This window comes from Cyprinodon tularosa, unplaced genomic scaffold (genome assembly GCF_016077235.1).
Source record: "Cyprinodon tularosa strain WSP-4 unplaced genomic scaffold, ASM1607723v1 ctg343, whole genome shotgun sequence".
Lineage (NCBI taxonomy): Eukaryota > Metazoa > Chordata > Actinopteri > Cyprinodontiformes > Cyprinodontidae > Cyprinodon > Cyprinodon tularosa.
The window spans coordinates 1306151-1325223 of record NW_024039056.1 but is presented as its reverse complement, the minus strand read 5'-3'; the positions used below and the strand labels follow the sequence as shown (position 1 = coordinate 1325223).

The 19073-nt window shown below is 37.5% G+C and overlaps 1 protein-coding gene across 7 annotated transcripts in view; it reads right to left on the bottom strand.

The window, feature by feature from the left end:
* Positions 1–6830: 6830 nt before the first annotated feature.
* The window catches only part of fgfr2 (fibroblast growth factor receptor 2), a 54461-nt gene continuing 42218 nt past the window's right edge, over positions 6831–19073 (bottom strand). For 6 of the 7 annotated variants that reach the window (XM_038294720.1, XM_038294714.1, XM_038294713.1 and 3 more), the window contains 6 exons: positions 18491–18681; positions 17797–17919; positions 15012–15082; positions 10764–10901; positions 9528–9633; positions 6831–7491 (listed from right to left, as the gene is read on the bottom strand). In XM_038294720.1, the coding sequence (XP_038150648.1) occupies positions 7327–7491; positions 9528–9633; positions 10764–10901; positions 15012–15082; positions 17797–17919; positions 18491–18681 (794 nt within the window). In that variant the 3' untranslated portion in view covers positions 6831–7326. The remainder of the gene's footprint in view (positions 7492–9527; positions 9634–10763; positions 10902–15011; positions 15083–17796; positions 17920–18490; positions 18682–19073) is intronic. The other variant, XM_038294716.1, reaches the window with a different exon arrangement.

The window sequence follows — 19073 nt, the reverse complement described above, 5'->3', positions numbered from 1 at the left end:
AGGGGGGGTCACATAGCAGCTTTGTTAAACTCTAACTCACCTTCTAACCTACACCACCTCCACTTCTCTGGCCCCTCCTCCTCTTCTGGAGTCCGTGGGGGTCTTATCTCCTGTGGATGTAAGCTCCTCTGGCCCTCACCAATAGCCTCGTGTTGACATTCCAGCAGGCTGAGCCTTGTGCAAACACACCAGGCCCCACCAGATGGCCGAACAAGGGAGAGAAGGACTGGGACGTAAAGGATGTGGAGAAAGATTTAAAAAGGAAAAGAAATCAGGAGCTCGGTGAAAATCGCATTTACAGCCAAAATGTCAGCCAATGCAATTTATCAACCAGTCACAAGGCCCAGGGGCCTCCTGTTTAACTCTGAAGCAAATGAACTGTTCAGTTAAATGTTTTCTCAAACGAAAAGCTGCCTAATATGAAATCCAAATCAGTCACCTTTGAACGTAAAGACTGCCTTTAAAGTTTTTGAACATGTTTGATTTTCGTTTCCTTAATGACACATAAATAGTTTTTTTTTTCAAACTTTCACCTCTTTTTATTACTACTTTGATTACAATTTAAAATCTATATAAACAATAAAAAATAACAAAGGAAACTATTTAGAAAAATTGTCTATGCTTCAAAAAAGGACAAAGTGTGGCAGAAAATCAACAGAGGTAAATTTAGGCTTGAGAGGATTGTAAAGGACTTAGGTGGTTGGGTTTGAAAGGGGTTTTTTAGGACATGGGCTACAAATGTCATTACCAGAAACAAAATCAGAAGAGTTTTGCCTAAGCTAAGGGGCAAAAACTACTACTATCTATCTTGGTAGTTCTAAGTTCCCTTTTCTGATAAAAGCAGTTTACAGTCAAGGTACCAGAGGTTTGAAAGTAAAGTGGAGAGGAACAAAATGGGCCAGAGTAAAGTATTCACAGTCAGGGATAAATAGACTCCCTATCTGCTGGTGTTGGTCTAGAATATTTTGTCACTAACTACGCAAAATAGTCGGAGGCCACTATTAAAGCAACCTAGGCCTTACAGGACTTCTGCTGTACTGTAGCAGAGACACAGCCTAAACACCCCCATGCCATGCCACATGGATGCAATAATCTATGCAATGGAGCCCTGGTGATGTATTAACTGCCTATACAGCTTCATGCATAGACATATGATAAGCAGACATTTTGGAATTCGAATTTGAAATTTATTATGTATTCCATTCAATTCAGTTTATTTATATCACGCCGATTCACAACACATGTCATCTCAAGGCACTTTTCAGTTCGCCAGATCATCCAGTCAAATTGATTCAAAGTTTTCTATCTAAGGAAAACCATTTTTTTTTTTTTTTTTTTTGCATCAACTCATTGACTCAAAGGGAATCCCTCACACCAGTAGTAGTATTACGACTAATAAACTGAATGCTAGGTGACTATTAGCTGTAACACATTATCATCAAAACATTCAGAAAAACAGATGTCTGAAATGTATCATCTGTGGAGTGACTCAAAAATATACATAAGCTTTCCCTTTTGAAGCAGATTACTGAAGGACATTTCTTAACGATATTATTTAAAGAAATTATTCTGTTCTTACTGAATAACTGATATTAACTTAACTTTAACTGATGAAAGGACTTGTCAGATTAAATTATTTTCTCTCAAGCGACTTGTCCATTCTCATTCGTTTCCTTTAACGCCTGCAGCATACTCTAAGTTTCTTGTCCTAAAATCCCTGTTACCATGCAATGTCTCCTTAAAAATAAATTTCTCTGACGAGGGAAATAGAAGTTGTGTCAGAAGAGCTCTCCTATTCTCTTTTGTTGTTCCAAACCTGCACTAAGCAAAACATCTAAATTCTTTTTTTTTGTTCCCTGAAACATGAGGTTTGCATTTTTTCACAGCAATCCATGATTTCCTCAACGGACAACTGCACTGAAAAAAATTATGCAATCGCTTTTGGCATTTACTTAATCGTATTTAGTTACTTTAACACAATTGTTTTATGTCCTACCCTGCTAACATGAGACAATAATAAATGTTAAATTAACTACATATGATTAAGTAAATGCCAAAAACTGTTGCATTAAAATTTTTAGTGTGCTGCAGCAAATATAAAAAAATGAAATAAGGCATATATAGGCTCACAAACAAAAAGTATCTAAACCTAACTATAGAGGCCATATTTTAACGTTTATTAAAATATAGATTTGTAATAAAACTTTAAGACATTGCAGAACCAGAAGTAATAGTGGGATTGTATTTAATAAATTAATAAAAGGGTTAAAGTATTTATATATATACATATATAAAACTCTGTGAGTAGAAATCTGAGATGTTTTGAAAAGTTGTCTCTTCCGGACTGTTTCCCTGAAGACATGGAGAGCTAATATTTAAGGGTCAGTGGGTTAATCTTTTGGCATTATATAACCAGAAGCCACCCAAATGAAAACTCATTTAGGGCTCCAACTGAAAGTGGTGGGTCATGATTATCAGTTTAGAAGGCAAGTATTTCTTGAATTAAAGATAAATGTCAAATATAAATAGATGTTTCTAGTTTTGTGCCATATTTCCCCTGCAAATAACATTCAAAAGGAGAAGCATGTTACAGGATATGCTGCATCTTCTGAATGCAATGAGATCTCTAAAGGCATTTTCTCAAAAAGGGACTAGGCTAATCCTCTGTTTGGTGTCCATGGTGTTCAACCCTCCTTATGTGTGCCATCAGTCTACAGCACAATAGACAGTCACTCCAATAAAACTGTCTGAAAGACAGTGTGGATATCCGGCTCTCTTTTTCTTCAGACTACCCCTTTAATAGTTTATCCCGCCACCCTTTCTTTTTTCCTCCCAATCCCCCTCAGTCCCTCCATATTCTATGGAAAAAGAGGAATGTGTGTGACTGACTTTTCCCTTCAATTCCTTTTTTTTTTCAGGTTCCGGAGACATGAGGAGACACGTCTACTGAAGAGGATGAACCCGCTGCAAGAGTGTTTGTTCAAAACAAGCTGCACCTTGGTGATAGAGGGTCTCTGGGTTTATGTGAAAAGCATAAAACAAATCAGCCTATAGAATACCTGGCTTCCTCACTAAGTTACAATTTGGTGCAGCTTGCAGCTCCTCATGGACCAGATCATGAAACCGTGCATTGTTGACCTTTAAATGAAGAGCCACCTTCATGTCAGACTCACATATTTAATCACTGTAACATTTAACAGATAGAGAAAAGTCAAAGTCATTAAAAGTATAGACAGCTCCAAAACTAAAAGGGAACATCCAGCTCTTTTATCTGCACTCGTGTGGTTTGGAGCAAAGCAAAGTTTGGTCGAATAACTAAAGAAATAGATCCAGAGGCTTATGTTTGACCACAGTCTGAATTTCAGTGACTTTACTGACTTTTTTTCATAGTGGTACACCCAGAAGGTTTAGTTTCTGGATTATTTCCTTTCAACCAACAAGTTTTTTTTCAGACAGAAGATGTACACTATTGATAAAAGAAATGTCAAATTAATATAAACTGTATTCATATATTAATAATACTCCATGAGCACAAGTATTGCTCCACTTTAATTAACCTCCTACCAAATATTTGGGAAGTTAAAGTAAAGTTATGGTTTCAGAGAAGAATATATATGTGTAAATGATAAAATATATACATGGCTACTCTGATTTAAGTTCAAGAGAAACAAACGAATATTTCTGTTATTAGAACAACCTTATAAAATAAGGGACAAATACATCCAAACTTTCTCCTTTGGTCTAAACTTTAAATAATTTGGTAAATCTCACAAATTGGACTAGATGTATAATGAAATATCACATATGAATTTATATATAATTTAAAAGCTAACAATTGAAAATCAGCCAAACCACCCTCTGGAGCAGAGCAGTCTTTCTAATTTTGAATACTCAATATTTACTTTTGTTCATATATAATATTTCATTTACTTTTAAAGCCATTTTTTGGCATAATGAGTCAAGTTAACCTTTGTATCTGTTACATGTAATGTGCAAGATGGTTAACCAGACACTAAAACAGAATGGCTACGTTTACTATTTCTAATTAAAGTCAATAGGAGATCGGCTGTGATTAACTCAAAGATCAAATCGAGTAAATCAGTCACTCGCTTTGCTGAATTAAATCAGTTCTGATAAGGGAAATCAATTATCCCATCTCTGAGTATATTAGAAAGGCTAGCAAATCCTTTTTGGCTGATCACCGTCAGACGGATCGAGCAAAAAATCAGGGCTATCATTACAAGTTTCCTTTTTCATTAACAGAATGGCCTTCAATGCATGCCAGGAATTAAGTATTTAATTCAACCAGATTTACTCTGCAACTGCGCTGAGCTTTGCAGTTTTGCTTATCGTTTTTTTTTTTTTTTTTGTTATTTAAGCAACAGACGTTGGGTTTCTTAAAATTTGTGAAAAACCCAAATTCGTTCACTTACAGCTCCTCTGGAGATTCGTCCGACTTCTTATACCCTAACATGTAAAAAATAAAACCTTCTGAATGTAGAGTTCATTGAAAACATGCCGTGTTATGGTGATGCACATCTATCATAATCATGTATGAATCAGCATGCATATGTCCAACAACATTAGTTTTAAGCCTCTTTACATGCTGAACCTCCTGTGCATAAAGTAAATCTACATTTTCCCTTGCAGCTTACCTTAAAGATTCCTTACAATCTTTAAAAAAAAGATATTTATTAAAGCTGGGGCATCTCAGTGAAATATAGTGATGTTGAGAAAAATATTTGATCAAGTGATAGCTTCAGGTCAGCATTAATGTATTCAGTGCTAAACTGAGCCTCAGATGAAGTTGAAGCTTCAATAAAAGAATGCAGACCTAACGACAAAGTGGAGTTTTATAGCATTTCCATCTATGTAGCATTTGAAAAATATAAAGCTTGAAAAAAAAGGTAATTTAAAAACAAATATATGACACCTAAAGGAGTTTTGTAGGCTATAACCCACAATCACAGCAATTTAGAGTGCAAAATTCCAGCAAATAAGCCACAATTTACATTGAATAGTTTTGAAAAAAGAAATAAAGCATTTTCCATACCTATAGTCAGATAATGTTATTATGAGTATTACAACATGTTCATGCTTTGGTGGTTCCAATGCCAAAAAACATAACAAAAAAAACAGTTGACGTTTGAAGCCTCAGAGAGCATAAACTGAAGTATGAAGAATATTTAGTCTTGAAGATGAGGCTTGATTTTATTTATGATTTTTGTGTTATCTAAAAAACAAAATAATGTTGTAAACAATAATTATAGGCAACCGCCATGTTGATTCTTCTTCCTTCAAGTTTTACCTATAGAGGTATATTTTAAAATAGATTCTCCAACATCTTAAAAACTGACAAATCCTTCAGAAAAGCACAAAATCATTAAATCAGAAGCTATGTTTATCAGAAAAGTCAAACTCAAAAACTGATATTTTAGAGTTTTTCTTTGATTCCTTCCCTTATAAAATAGTGCCCTGGACACTGAGCTATATGACCCACATAAAGTATTAACTCAATAATAATAATAATAAAAATATATATATATAAATATTTTGTTCCTGTTAAAAAAAATCCTCCTCAACTTTATATGAATCCAACAAACTTTGGATCATCAACTGATAATAAGTGTGGATAACAAATTATATTCATGATATATTTTCCTCGTGATACTCTGGTCCTTTGAACTAAAATGTCTAGCAAATGTGAACACAATAATCTAACCCTATTAATGTGCACATATATGTATATATATGTATATATATATATATATATATATATATATATATATATATATATATATATATATATATATATATATATATTTATATATTGAGGGTGTTAAGGAAAGTAAACAATGGTTTCTATGCACCTCTAATACTGAGGCTTAATCCGCTGAAAAATTATGCAATGAACAAGTGAAGGTGGTTTTTCCATATTTATTTTTTTTTTGCAAATGCAGCATGAACACCTGCAAAACAGCATCTTAATGTTGGTCCAGTAAAAAAAAAAAAAAAAAAAAAAACAAAAGCAAAAAAAAACATTTGATATTTTCCAAATTTAATTATTTTAAGGAACTCTAGGTTTATTTCTTTATTACAAATGAGGAAGATGATTGCAAGTAGACATTTCTTTTACTTATATATAAATATCCAAATATTTCATTGCCTAAACCGTGGCTAAAAACAACGGGATAGAAATGGCATCAATATCTATATAAGAGAAGGATTAGATGACTATAAAATGTACAGTTTTTTTAAGTTTTTAACTTAATATTCACATTCATGTATAAAACTTACAAAATCTGGATTTCTCCAAACATCTAAAAATAGAAACCTTCTGTTTACTGCTGAAGGATTATTCTTAAATTACCATAAATTTAACGGATCATTTCATATCATCAGCATTAATGTAATCCTTTCCACCATCCTGTTGGTTTTCTTTTTTTTGTTCTTTTACAATTCATTTTTAAAATACGTAACTTAATAAATTAACATACTAGCGAAGTCCCTGAAAGCCAATGCTCAAATGTTACTGAGAAAAGGTGTGTGTTGACCAGAGTGTGTATGAGAAGAAATATAGGACATCTGTCAGCATAACCTCCCTCAAAAAATGGGAGCAAGGTTTGGAGGGGGTTATTTCCAAGTCCATACAAAAAATAATTCATAGTAAATATATAATATATTTTTATACATATTTGAATATATTTACAAATATAGCCAGCACTTTACATTTAATGGGGATTCTTTCTCCAGACATCTATCAAGAGAGATGCACCAATATCACAAAATAAGCAGGAGAGAAGTTTTTATATAATTTCTCCTCTTATTCCTGTTTTGTTAGTCAGAGCTCCATCTGTAAGTCCATTTTCCTATTCGTCTTCTAGTTTCATGGTTTCCTCTTACTTTGTTTATTTTTCAGTTTATACTAGTCCATACATTCCTCCGGGAGTAAACAAATCTTGGAATGCCAAGCACTGCTACTGGATCACCAAACAAGTAGTGCTGCGGAGCTTCGGGTTGGGAAGATGAGAACCAGAAGACGAGAAAAAGCTGTGTGTTTACAAGAGAGAGAGAAGGAGGAAGCCTCAGAGAATGTTAGTACATTCAGTCAGTTTGAAGGAGCCTCCATATCAGCCTCTGTCCCCTTCTTTAAGACCTTGAGTGTTCTGTTTCGGCGTGTGGCAGTGCAAGTCCCTGTTTAGGTCCGTTTCAAGGAAGGTGTCTGTGCTACGTCTGTTCAGCGACATTGAGGTTGGGGCAGGCCAAAAGTTGGCTTCGGGGGGGCGGGGGGTTTGGTTTGGGGGAGGGATCTGAGCCAGCAGAGGCTCATCTCTTGACATTCCCGTTGATGTGCTGGTACTTGGGGAGACATGGGTCTTCCGGCAATGGGTCGTGGGAAAACACGGAGTCATCGCCGGAGGAGCAGGAGCTTCGGGTGTCAGGGAAGCTGGGGGAGTACTGCTCCGTAGGAGCACACAGGTCCAGATATTCCTGAGGATGCAGATGGGGGAGAAAAAGACTGTTAGAAAAAAACATCTACACTTAGACTATACAAAAAAAGTTGCAAAACTTCAGGCGCAACCCAGTAGCTGATAGATCAAGAGTTGAAACCCGTTCACCAAGACTTTCAAGGGAAGGGGGGGAGGATCACCTTTATATTGATATTCATCTAAACCATACCAAATTCTGGGAGAATTTACGGAATAGAATAGAAAAATTATCTTCTACTATTGCTGTCTTATCCAGCAGAGCTCAAGCTGACCTGATCACACAGCAGAACGGTTAGAGATAGATCAGATGTTAAGAACCAAACCCGTGAAGTTCTGTTGAATAGCTGCGAGCCACCCAAAACGTAGCCTCAGATCTGAACTTAAAGGCAAAGACAAGCACAGGATGTGGACAAGAAGCAGCCAAAAGGCCAATGTTAATTCTAAGGGGGGCTGCAGAGACCCACTGCTGAAGAGAAGATGAAATTATCCAAGATTCATTTTTTTCTCCTCATATATAATTTTATTAAAACAGAAACTCTGTTCTGATGGGAGATAACAAGCCAAAAAGTCCTTTTTTTTTTAGAAAATAGAGCTGATTCCTTGGACTTTTAGCATTGCCTTCAGGAGCAGAATTATTCTCAGCGTTTAGCAGGCATGGTTGAATGTCTGGTATTTAGTGTCTTTCTGACTTTTTCATGACAGAGGAGCTGCTGGTCAATCAGAACCATGATTCTGTTGATTTTAAATACCCAAAGTACCACCTCTAAGCTTCTTTAACGTTTTAGAAACAGACTTATTTTGTGCTTTTGCAGATAAGGCGGAATTTTAATAAACCTACAAGAGTATGCTTTTATTTGCATATGCATGTGTAAAAAAAGGACAATAGAATGGGTGAAGATTTTAAACCTGATCTGTGCCATTACGGACAGCCTCAAAATGATTTACAGCTTCAGTTGCAGAAGATGTTTAGACTTAGAGAGGCTAAATACAAATGCAAGCAACAATTTTCAGATTTATTTTTCTAAACCATGGTTGAAAAGCACATCTAGTTCCGCTTAAATACAGTACTAAGCATTACTGCGTTGTTCTGTAAAAAAATGTCTAAATTCTAAATTTAAGTTCACTACATGATAAAAGGTAAAAATATGTTAATAGAGTATGAATGTTCATAGGAACTGGGGCCCCTATACTGGACCTTAACTGTATCCACATACATTCAGTCAGAAATCTGGCGTTGAAATTCTTGACGTAAACCATAGGAGACGGTTTGAAAAACAATTCAAGAAGCTGGAAGAGTTCAGCTAACCGCCATGAAAAGGGAAAGATGAAAACCTCAAGAAATCCTGTTATTAATTTTTGACTCAGTCCAGTATTGCAAAGATGTTTGTGTCTGTGGAGGCCCCCTTTTTTCCCCCCTCTCCTTGACTTTAATGGCTGTTACTGGGCATCGCTGTGTGGATGAAGAGTTCTTGGGGTTTTGTAGAAAATGAGCACTGGCTTCCATTTTCCCAGCTCAACACGAACAGGCTCATATTACTAAAGATCTCCACATCTGCCAGCGGTTTGGGGTGAAGGAAAGGGAGAGAAAAAGGGGCAAGAAAAGGGGGCTTTATTACATTTCAAAAGTTTGAACTCTAAGTTGGGATTTTTTGGCATAAGTCCACAAGGGTCCAACTCCAGAGCAGACATTTCTTTACAGCTTTCAATTGGCGGCCTCTTTTGAAAGAGACAAAGAAGCGAATGAAAAAGAGGGAATGAGGCATTGATGTGACGACTGGACCTCAGCAGCTATGCTGAGTAAGGATAAGATCATCCAGTCATTTCTCAGCACCGTATCAGCCTCACGTCAACCAAGCTCTATAAACTTTCTGGCAACACTCAAAAACTGGTGTTCTCCTCCCTTTATTGTGTTTAGTCTTTTATTGCATTTAAAGGTCTGTTTGCAAGGAAGGTACATGAGGCATGAATTCCGGCCACCCAGATCGAATGAGCTAACGGTTACCGAAAAGGAGAGGTGTGAATGGCAGTTAGACTCACCTCATTAGTGTTCAGGGTGAGGATTCGATCCAGGTCCTCTACTAGCTGCTTGAAGGTGGGTCTCTGTGATGGAATGGCGTGCCAACAGTCTTTCATCATCATGTACCTGAGAGAGGAGAAAATATACTTTAACATCAACATATTGGAGATTGACCGGTACAGGTTTTTCCTTAAGGCCGATATCTATTATTTTGACACCAGTATAACCAAACCTGATTTTTATGCCAGTATTGATTTTTTACTTCATTTATATAATAAAAATGAAAGCAATGATTACCAAAATTCAGACAATTCTAATTTTTATCAAAAAAGAAAGATGTATTACTGCAGTGCATGAGATTTGTGTGATCTCAAGGCATAGCTGCTGAATGAATGCATCCATATATATAGCGACCAAATGCTGATACAAGAATGAAAGGCTAATAGTCATCAAAATATTAGCGAGCCAATATATCGGTATACATAGGATGCAAATTTCCAAATTGGAGCTTTTTGCAGGTCCCATCACCCAGAAATCTGAATTTTCCATCTTAAAATGTGTCTGTTCATATTGGGTTTCAGAAAAACCTCCAAGAAAATCTGGAGACAGAAAATGTGTTTGGTTTTTTCTTGATGCCTCTTGGTTCAAACCAGAAAAAACTCTCCACAGAATGCGATCAAAAATGTCCTCCTTGATGGATTCGTGGAAGGGTGTTAATATTATTCCACTTTGCTTGATTCCACCAATCAGCGACTCGCCTGCAGGCAGTTAGAAGGTGTTGCTGCTTGTGCAACTATTAACTTATAATTGGTGTGATCAGGAAACAATGCTAAATGAAACATGGCAAACAGCTAATGTTGCTAACGCTACATCCACATAAACGCGTAAAGTAAAATTATCTTTTTACCTTTGAGGAAAAAATTGGATATGAAAAGGGGTCAGAATGAGTTTTATTTATTTTTTCTCCTAATAATTATTAAATGTTAATGTAAATAGAATTTTAGAATAAATTACAATATTCACATATCAGGCTATGGCTACTTTATCACTTTTAATTGTAAGAATAATAATAATCTTTTGTGTTTGGGTGGTTGCTTTTGTATGCATTCAGTTGGATTAGATTTTACTGGGAATTTTGGGAGGTGGTAACATAGGAGAACAACTTCCAAAAATGTTAAGCTTAGTGCAACAACAACTAAGGCTGACTTTAATTGGATGGAAAAGATTTTATTTTTGGAGTAAAGTACTAAACTTACAGCTCATTGGTGCAGTTTCCAGGTTTGTCCATGCGATGTCCCTCTTTTAGCAACTTGAAGAGCTCTTCTACAGGAATGCCAGGGTAGGGTGAACCCCCAAGGGTGAAGATCTCCCACATCAGCACCCCAAAAGACCAACTAGTGAGGAAAACAGGAAAAATAGAAAGGGAATTCAAAGTCAGAGAAGAAATGCAGATGTATGCAAATCTAATCAGAAACCTTCAGTATATGGCACCATTAGAGCTGCTTGGCAGATAACTTCCGTCTTGTCAAATGATTTATGGAGAGAGGAAATACAACATAGAAACATCAGTGCATTAAATGCCCACTTTCTGTCATCCAGTGACTTGTGGTGCAAAGCCACTGGCAGTGCTGCACAGCTCTGATCTCAATGACGGCTTTTGTGCCTAGCTGACTGGTTACAGAGCCTGGCATTGTCCATTCGCACCAAACCAAAGCAAACACTGGACCACCCACAGCAGACAAAGGAGAAATAATCAACAAAAGATGTCCAGAGGCAGAGGTGGTGAATACTAATTATTAACTGCTTGCTTGCTTCAACTTCCTGTTCCTAAGCTCCAGGTCTCAAATGTTAACTTTTTCACTTAGCAGCTTCTGTATTAAGACGTAAGGGGTGCATTATTTTACGAAACATAGCATGCATTACTACAGACTGCGTGCATATCAAGCACATAAGGGGTCCAAACAGAAAACTCTGAACACCAAAAACTTGGGCATTTATCATTACTTTCATCTGTTTACACAACCAGCCGGCCAGGTCTGTTCTCTGCTCTATCAATGCATTGCATCTCTGCCCTTGTTGACACACTCGTCTCTCCTTTCTGTGTCACTTTGTAACCATCGCTCAGCACTTGTCAGCTTGTTTAGCTGTGCAGGATGATGTCCACCTGCAAGCAGCCATGACTTACAAAAATAAACACACAAACTCAGGGGGGTACTTAGCTGACCTGGCATTATGCCTTAGTGGAGACCAGAACACTTCTGTGGTTCGGTCAGTTTCAAACATAGATTATGTTTATGCAAGTCATTTAATTAATGGATGCCTCTATGTAAACAAGGTTGGGACTGAGGAGTCATCCATATCTCATCACATTCAAGTCATAGTGTTACATCATATGCTTCCAGTGCAGGATATCTGATCGCTGCCAAAAATCAGTGCAGACATGAATGATAAAACCACTTTATATATTGTGTGGTTATCATAGATGCATATAAAATCTGGTTATGATTTGAAAACCAAATTCCTGTTTACAGGTGGACTGGAAAAGGTTGGTGAGGAGTCAGTAGGAAAAAATACTCCTCTAAATGCACCATATTAAAGGAAAATTCCAGTTTTTAACACTTTTAGCCCATTTTCTGTAGTGTCCAGGATGAAATCGAATGATCGACACCAAAATTTTGACAATTGGTCCTGTCTCTGCTATTTGGCTCATGCAGAATCCCCCCCTGGCTGCTTCAGAATGGCTTCCATAGTGCATGTCCGATAATGTCCTTAAAACAACCTTAAACGTTCTTTTTTTAAAATATGCTACTCACCGGGTCGTCAGCACTGTTCAATGACGTTCCAAAAAAAGTTTCGTGAAGAAAAAACGTTCCTGTAGTGTTTTATTTAGCATTTTGTAAATCCCATTGAGTTCTGTTGGAATAGTCAATGGGGCCTGTTTACACTTAGTTGAAGTCTTTTCGCAAGGCCCAAGTGTTTCTGCTTCACTCTGTGTACTCCGACGTCGAGCTGCTAACGTCTCTGTTAAACACTTTAAAAAACTCTGAAAATGGAATACGAAAGGTGGATTCTTGAGGAGGACATATTGGACTTTGAGTTTGACGGTAGAGGATACCGTCGCCAACTAGTGGTCTGGAGTGTGCAACGCTTCAGATTCGAACGGGAAGCGGAAGTTTATAAGCGGTTGTGATGTATCGGAAAAAATAGTTCTGGGATTTACAAAATGCTAAATAAAACAAGACAGGAACGTTTTTTCTTCACGAAACGTTTTTTGGAACGTCATTGAACAGCGCTGACGACCCGGTGAGTAGCATATTTTAAAAAAAGAACGTTTAAGGTTGTTTTAAGGACATTATCGGACATGCACTATGGAAGCCATTCTGAAGCAGCCAGGGGTGGATTCTGCATGAGCCAAATAGCAGAGACAGGACCAATCGTCAAAATTTTGGTGTCGATCATTCGATTTCATCCTGGACACTATAGAAAATGGGCTAAAAGTGTTAAAAACCGGAATTTTCCTTTAAGAGTCACACTGAGTACAATAGTATTTGGTGTGGAAGCTCTGACTATAGGATAAAGACTTACAGATTTTCTTCCTCTGGTTTACAAACAAAATATACCAAAACGCTAAAAGGTCGCACTACCTTTAACACTCTTTTGTGTGGGTTAAGTGACAGAAGGAAGGCTAGGGTTATTATAATCAACCTAAACATGCATGGCCAAGAAAAAAACGAAAGAAGTAATATACATTTTATATTTGATTTGTTAGTAATGAATCAGCTAGTAAACCCATTTTTTTCTTAAATACATCAGTGAAATGACCAGGTGCTAACAGCATGTGACAAATACAAGATTCTGATGTGGAAGCGAGAAAGAACAATAAAATGTAACTGTTTATCATTCAGCTCAGGGGAGCTGTCTTGGAAAATAGTCAGGAAAGAAGAAAAAATGTGTTGTAATTGTTCTATATAATTATTTTGAACATCAAGCTCTTTTATGTCATGAATGGAACAGAATTCATAAGTGTGTGCAACCTTTAGGGGACTGAAAGATTAAGGATAAATGCCTTTTTCTAGCGAATACAAGGAAAGACTCCCGTTTACACTTAAAGAATTCAACTCTGCACAAATACTTTTTAACAACAGCTCATAGTGTTTCCATAAAAATAAAGAAAATAACTGCCCAAAGTTTATAAAAGTGAAATAAAAATAACAGTCAAAGTTCGATAAAAAATAAATGGAAAATCTGCAAGTAAAACCTTGATCGGTGCATCTCCAGTGGATATATTGGATCTAAAACTAAAGTCTGGCTCTCTACACTTCAGCTGTAACTGTCCGCTCATACCTACACTCTCCAGAGCTGCTCCTCTGAGCCCATTTGTTATACCGCAAAGGGGGGAGTGTCATTACAATTCATGTATTCATTTAATCTGATGTCATGTATAGATTGCCTGTGCCTTGTGATGTTTGATTCGGCTCCACCTCCTCCTGCACACACACAAAAAGCCAATTACTAAAAGTGAGTGATGGATCGTAATTAGTGGTGAGCCAGTACACAGGACCTAGCGCACACACTCCCTTTCTGCAGAGCTCTCCTGTGTTATTGATTGGTGCTGTGCTGTGGAACATGAAGGACGCCCTGCGTGTACACAGATTTTTTTTATGTACACGAGACAAACCACACAGAGACAACGACAGTAAACGCATTCTTCGAATTAATTGGGATGTTTTGTGTGCTACTGGTGTCTGACTGAAATGCTCGCAGCGAAAGCCTCCTTTGGCGAGGGTCAGCAAGGCATTTATCTAATTGCCACATGCGCTTTTCTGCCGCCAGTGTCTGCAGCAGAAACTTCAAACAACTCTGTCAGGACTCATGAGACTCAAACACCAAAAATAGAGGGATGCTCTTGCTTTGTTCTGTTTTTAGAATGAGTACTCTTGATCTTAAATAAAATGAGGAAGAGACATACACGGGTCAACGATTCACATACCAGATGAAAGAAAATAAGAATTCAGAGATAAAAGGGAAAGAGGGGGAGTTATTTTGATCATGGAACGGGTCCAAAACAATGAACAGCAGCATGTGTTAAGTTTTGCTGAATGAGGAGAAGAGGGGGGACAGGAGAGAGGGAATGCAGGCCTGCAGCACTGTTATGTTCAGACATTAAGTAGAGGCCTGAAAAGGTGGGGAGACTTCCGAGCAGGGCCGGAGAAGCTGGAGGGGGGAAGGGAGGGGTTCTGGTGGGCCTCGGACTCCTTCCAGGCTCTTTGAAGACAGTCAGATTAGTAACACGGCATTGGCTGCAAGTCTAGCGTGAAATCCTCACTTTTGCTACAGACTGGCCAACGTTTGCCTCCTATAGCCAATAACCCCCCAAAAACTCTATACCCATCACCCAAAAATCAAAGGTGGCACCTTACTTTAATCTAACTGCACAAGGGGCAGTGATAGAAAATACAGCAGTGACTTTCTAGTAAATACCAATATGGAATACAAATACTCACACATCACTCTGATGTGTGTAGACCCGGTCGAAGAGCGCCTCGGGAGCCATCCATTTAACCGGGAGACGACCCTGAAAAGACAAACACACAGGAAGGTTAACTAAAAGCCAAGCCGTAAGAAACTCTTGGACTCCTTATTTCTGGCATCATCAGCATCTTTCGAGCTATTCGCTGTCATTATCTTGTTACTCTTAAAGAGAGGGAAAAAAAGCTGAAATGTGAGAGCAACCTCTCAATTAAGGGTGTAAAAACAAAGCAACCGTCTGGGATGGGAATTCCCAAAGGAGCATTTATGTTGTTTAAGCAATAGAGGTGATAAACAGGGCCACGGATAAAGGAGAGTTTATCTCTGTGTTCCATTAAAACAGACGGAGCGGATAAGCATTCTTGGCAAGGTCAGAGTGTGCCTTACCTTAATAATAAGACCTGAGGGGCATTAACTCATTTATTCAAGAGATTAAATATTTCTATGGAGATTCAATTAGTTAGACATAGACAACATTTATTGTACAGCGTTTCGACAGTAAATGAACATTTCCATTCTATAAAGTGCAGCAGTCATCAAATGTAAACAGTGTGGGAGGAAAAAAACATGGTGCAAAAAAACGCATTGATATGAAGTTCAGAGCATTAATACTTACACTGCAAAAATGGTCTAGAAATAAGTAAACATTTCTTAAATTAAGTGTATTTCAACCTCAGTTTCATCCGGTAATTAAGATTATTTGTGAATAGAATGAGTAGTTTTGCTCTTAAAATAAGATAATTAGACAATATGCACTTTAAATAACACAATGTAATTGTTTTTTTTCTTATTTTAAATGTAAATTGTCTTGTTCTACTGGTAAAGTGTCTGACTTACCACCTAAATTCAAGAAAAACTAGAAAAAATGACTTATTTAGAATTCTATTTTTTGTGGTGTATGGTGCAAATTTGCAGTATATTTTGGGTTTGGTGTTTACAGCGTGATGCAGAATCTGTGACGTGATGTTGAGTTTTTTTTTTTTCAACGGTTCAGCAGTCTGATGGTGGTGGGAAAGAACTGCTGCAGAATCTGCTGGACCTGCATCCTCCTCCCAGACGAAGCAGGGAGAACAGTCCATGGTGGGGGTGTGACGAGTCATTAGTAATGTTAAGAGCTCCATGTTTTGATTCTTTAACTTTTTGTAAAGAGATGTATTGCTTCTTTGGCTTTTGATACCATGTAGAGTGTTGATTTTATGTATACACACATGCATATATTTATCCTGTGCTGGCAGTGCTTTTATTTATTTTTTAAATTTTATTTACTTTTATTTTTATTTATTTTAGTTATTTTATCTTTTTGTGCAGCACTTTGGAAACCTTGTGTTTATTGAAATCGTGCTATATAAATAAAGTGGATTGGATTGGATATGGATATTAAGAGGACATCACACAGATGATGTGTTTGTAGTAAACTTTGAAGTTTTTCTCATCTTGCCATATGAAACCACAAATATCAGTGTTATTTGTCTGATACAAAACAACACATATTTGTCCATATCATTCCACAGGCTTATAGTAGATTTAAAGATAAATTATATATATTTTTTAATTATCAAGTTCAGAATAAGGTAAACCTTTGTTAAAATCACTTTTCAATAATTGCTGCAGATTCCCAGTTGTATTAAGGGTGGGACTTTGGAAAATTCTAATTTCATAAATATGCTTTCATATAAGCCATTCATTTTAGCCCAGGCTGTAATGTTGAGGTGATTATTGTCCTGCTGAAAGCTGAGCCTTTTATCAATTCAAAGGGCTATTGAAGCCTTGAACATTTTTCTTCAGGATTACCCCTTGTCTAGGTTCATCCTTCTTCTTACAAAAAGTCTGACCAGCTTCTATGTCCTTCTAAAAGAGAAGCACCCTACAGCGTGACGATGCCACCATCATTTTTCATTGGTCTGACCAGAGCTCCTCCTTCCAGATGTTTGCTTTGACCCAAACATGCTTGAAACTACAAAGAGGACTTCTGAAAGCTTACTTTAAAAGTGTGGTTCTACTTCTCACTTTTCCATAAAGGACAAATTGTGAAACCCACAACTAATAATTCACCATACATCTTATTTGTAATAAAACTGCGAAAGACTAAAACCATGCACAATTTGTGGTTATAACATGATATAAAGTCTAAAAAACAGCAATAAATAGTAGTCATAAAAGGCTTCATTTTGTGAAAACGAAGACTAAAGAATAAAAGCTGATGGCTCCATCAGATCCTAAAACACACTGCTGTAGCTGTGGTTATTGTCCCAGCACTCACCTCCATCATAGTCATCAAATACTGTCATGGTTGTCAGCTAGTTCTCAGCATGATCGTGCATGCAATGAAAAAGGCAGTCATGCATATTAAATGAGGATGTGCCGGCAGTGCTGATATGTGGTGGGAAAGAAAGACACCACTGGGCCACTATGGAGATGTCAGTTATGTTTAGTCTGCTCCCTTTCCCCCCCCTTTCCCTCTCTCCGTGTGTCTTTTGGAGCTAATTGTTTAAATGTTGATGAAACTAAAAGAACAAGAGACTGAGGGGGTGAACTAGGCAGGGTCTAGAGAAGAACTACATTCACAGCCTGCCTGGGAACCTGCAGCTTCTGCCAAGACACCAGAAGAGGAAAAGAGTGAAGCAGAAAGATGAGGGGGGACAGAGAAAAGCCTAAACCATGTGAGCTGATTTCAAACTGTTTACAAAAATAGAAAAAAACAGCCAATAATCTAAAACCTCCAACCCTTCAGTGCGCAGCATAGAAGATGTGAGGACTTACGTTGGTTGTCTTTTTATAGTAGTCAATGTTGTGGACGTCCCTGGCAAGGCCGAAGTCAGCGATCTTCATGAAGTTACTTTCTGTGACCAGAACGTTCCTCGCTGCCAGGTCTCTGTGTATACACTGGGATGGAAACAGTGGAAAAAAATAGGTCATAGGAAGAAAAATGGGGAGGTCAAAATGGAAAAAAGTAAAAGAAGAGAAGAAGGTTAGGTCTATAATTTTTGGAAAGCTGTTAGGACTTTCATGAAACAAATACATGACCCTGGATAAGTCACACTTAGCCATGTGTTCAGTATCTGAACATGAAATGATAATGAATGTATGGACCAAAGTATGTGTGCGTGTCAGACAGTCACATTCCAACAGTGAGAGGGAGCGTGAGGCTGCATTTGGCCAAAATGGCTGTACCCCCATTGTGAGAACCTCGCAATTCTTCTGCACAGAGGGGCTTTTGTCGTGCAATGTGAGACAATACAAGGATTTGGGCAGGGGGTATGAGTAGTGTTTTCAGGGGACCGTGTTCCCACAGGGACACACAAACAAGCTTCCGACATAAAACCTTTTTTGGATGATGTTGTTAAACTCTCTAGGTACCGATCACTGGCAAGGAGATGGATCTAAGCAGCCAGTGAGCTGGAAGGTTGATGTGAAAGTAGGGCATTTTGTGTGCTTGCTTGTGTCCTCCTCTTACCTTTTGAGATGCGAGATACTCCATGCCACGTGCAACTTGATAAGTGCAGGAGACAAGATCTTTGAAAGTGAGCTGTTCATCTGAGACATGGGCGATGTCGTAGGAGTATTCCATCCCAGCAGGACGGCGGGCTCTGAGGTACTCTCTGAGGTTGCCTTTAGAGGCATACTCTACTATCACATAAAGAGGACCTGTATAGGCACAAGTCACACAGAATAGGGGTTCAAACACTATTATAAAAGACTTTATTGAAGGGAAAGTTTATAAAGCAAAGATAAGACTTTTAATCTTTGTTTCTACCTGCATTAAGACTGACCGATGTTTAGGAAAGCAAACAATAACTATTCTTTAAACCTTTAGATAATAATGGTTTCTGTGATAAAAACAGGTATACTAAAATAACATTAATATTTTAATTTGTGGTAACATTTCGGCTTTGTCGGTCAACAATAAGTGATTTTATTAATTTTATTACAGTGGATATTTAATAGGTTTTTAAAGCAGCTTGTCAAGAATTTGCAAATAATTGTAAAGTGATATAAGATGCTATGTATCCTGGTGGAACTTGCCCAGTTTAAGTATT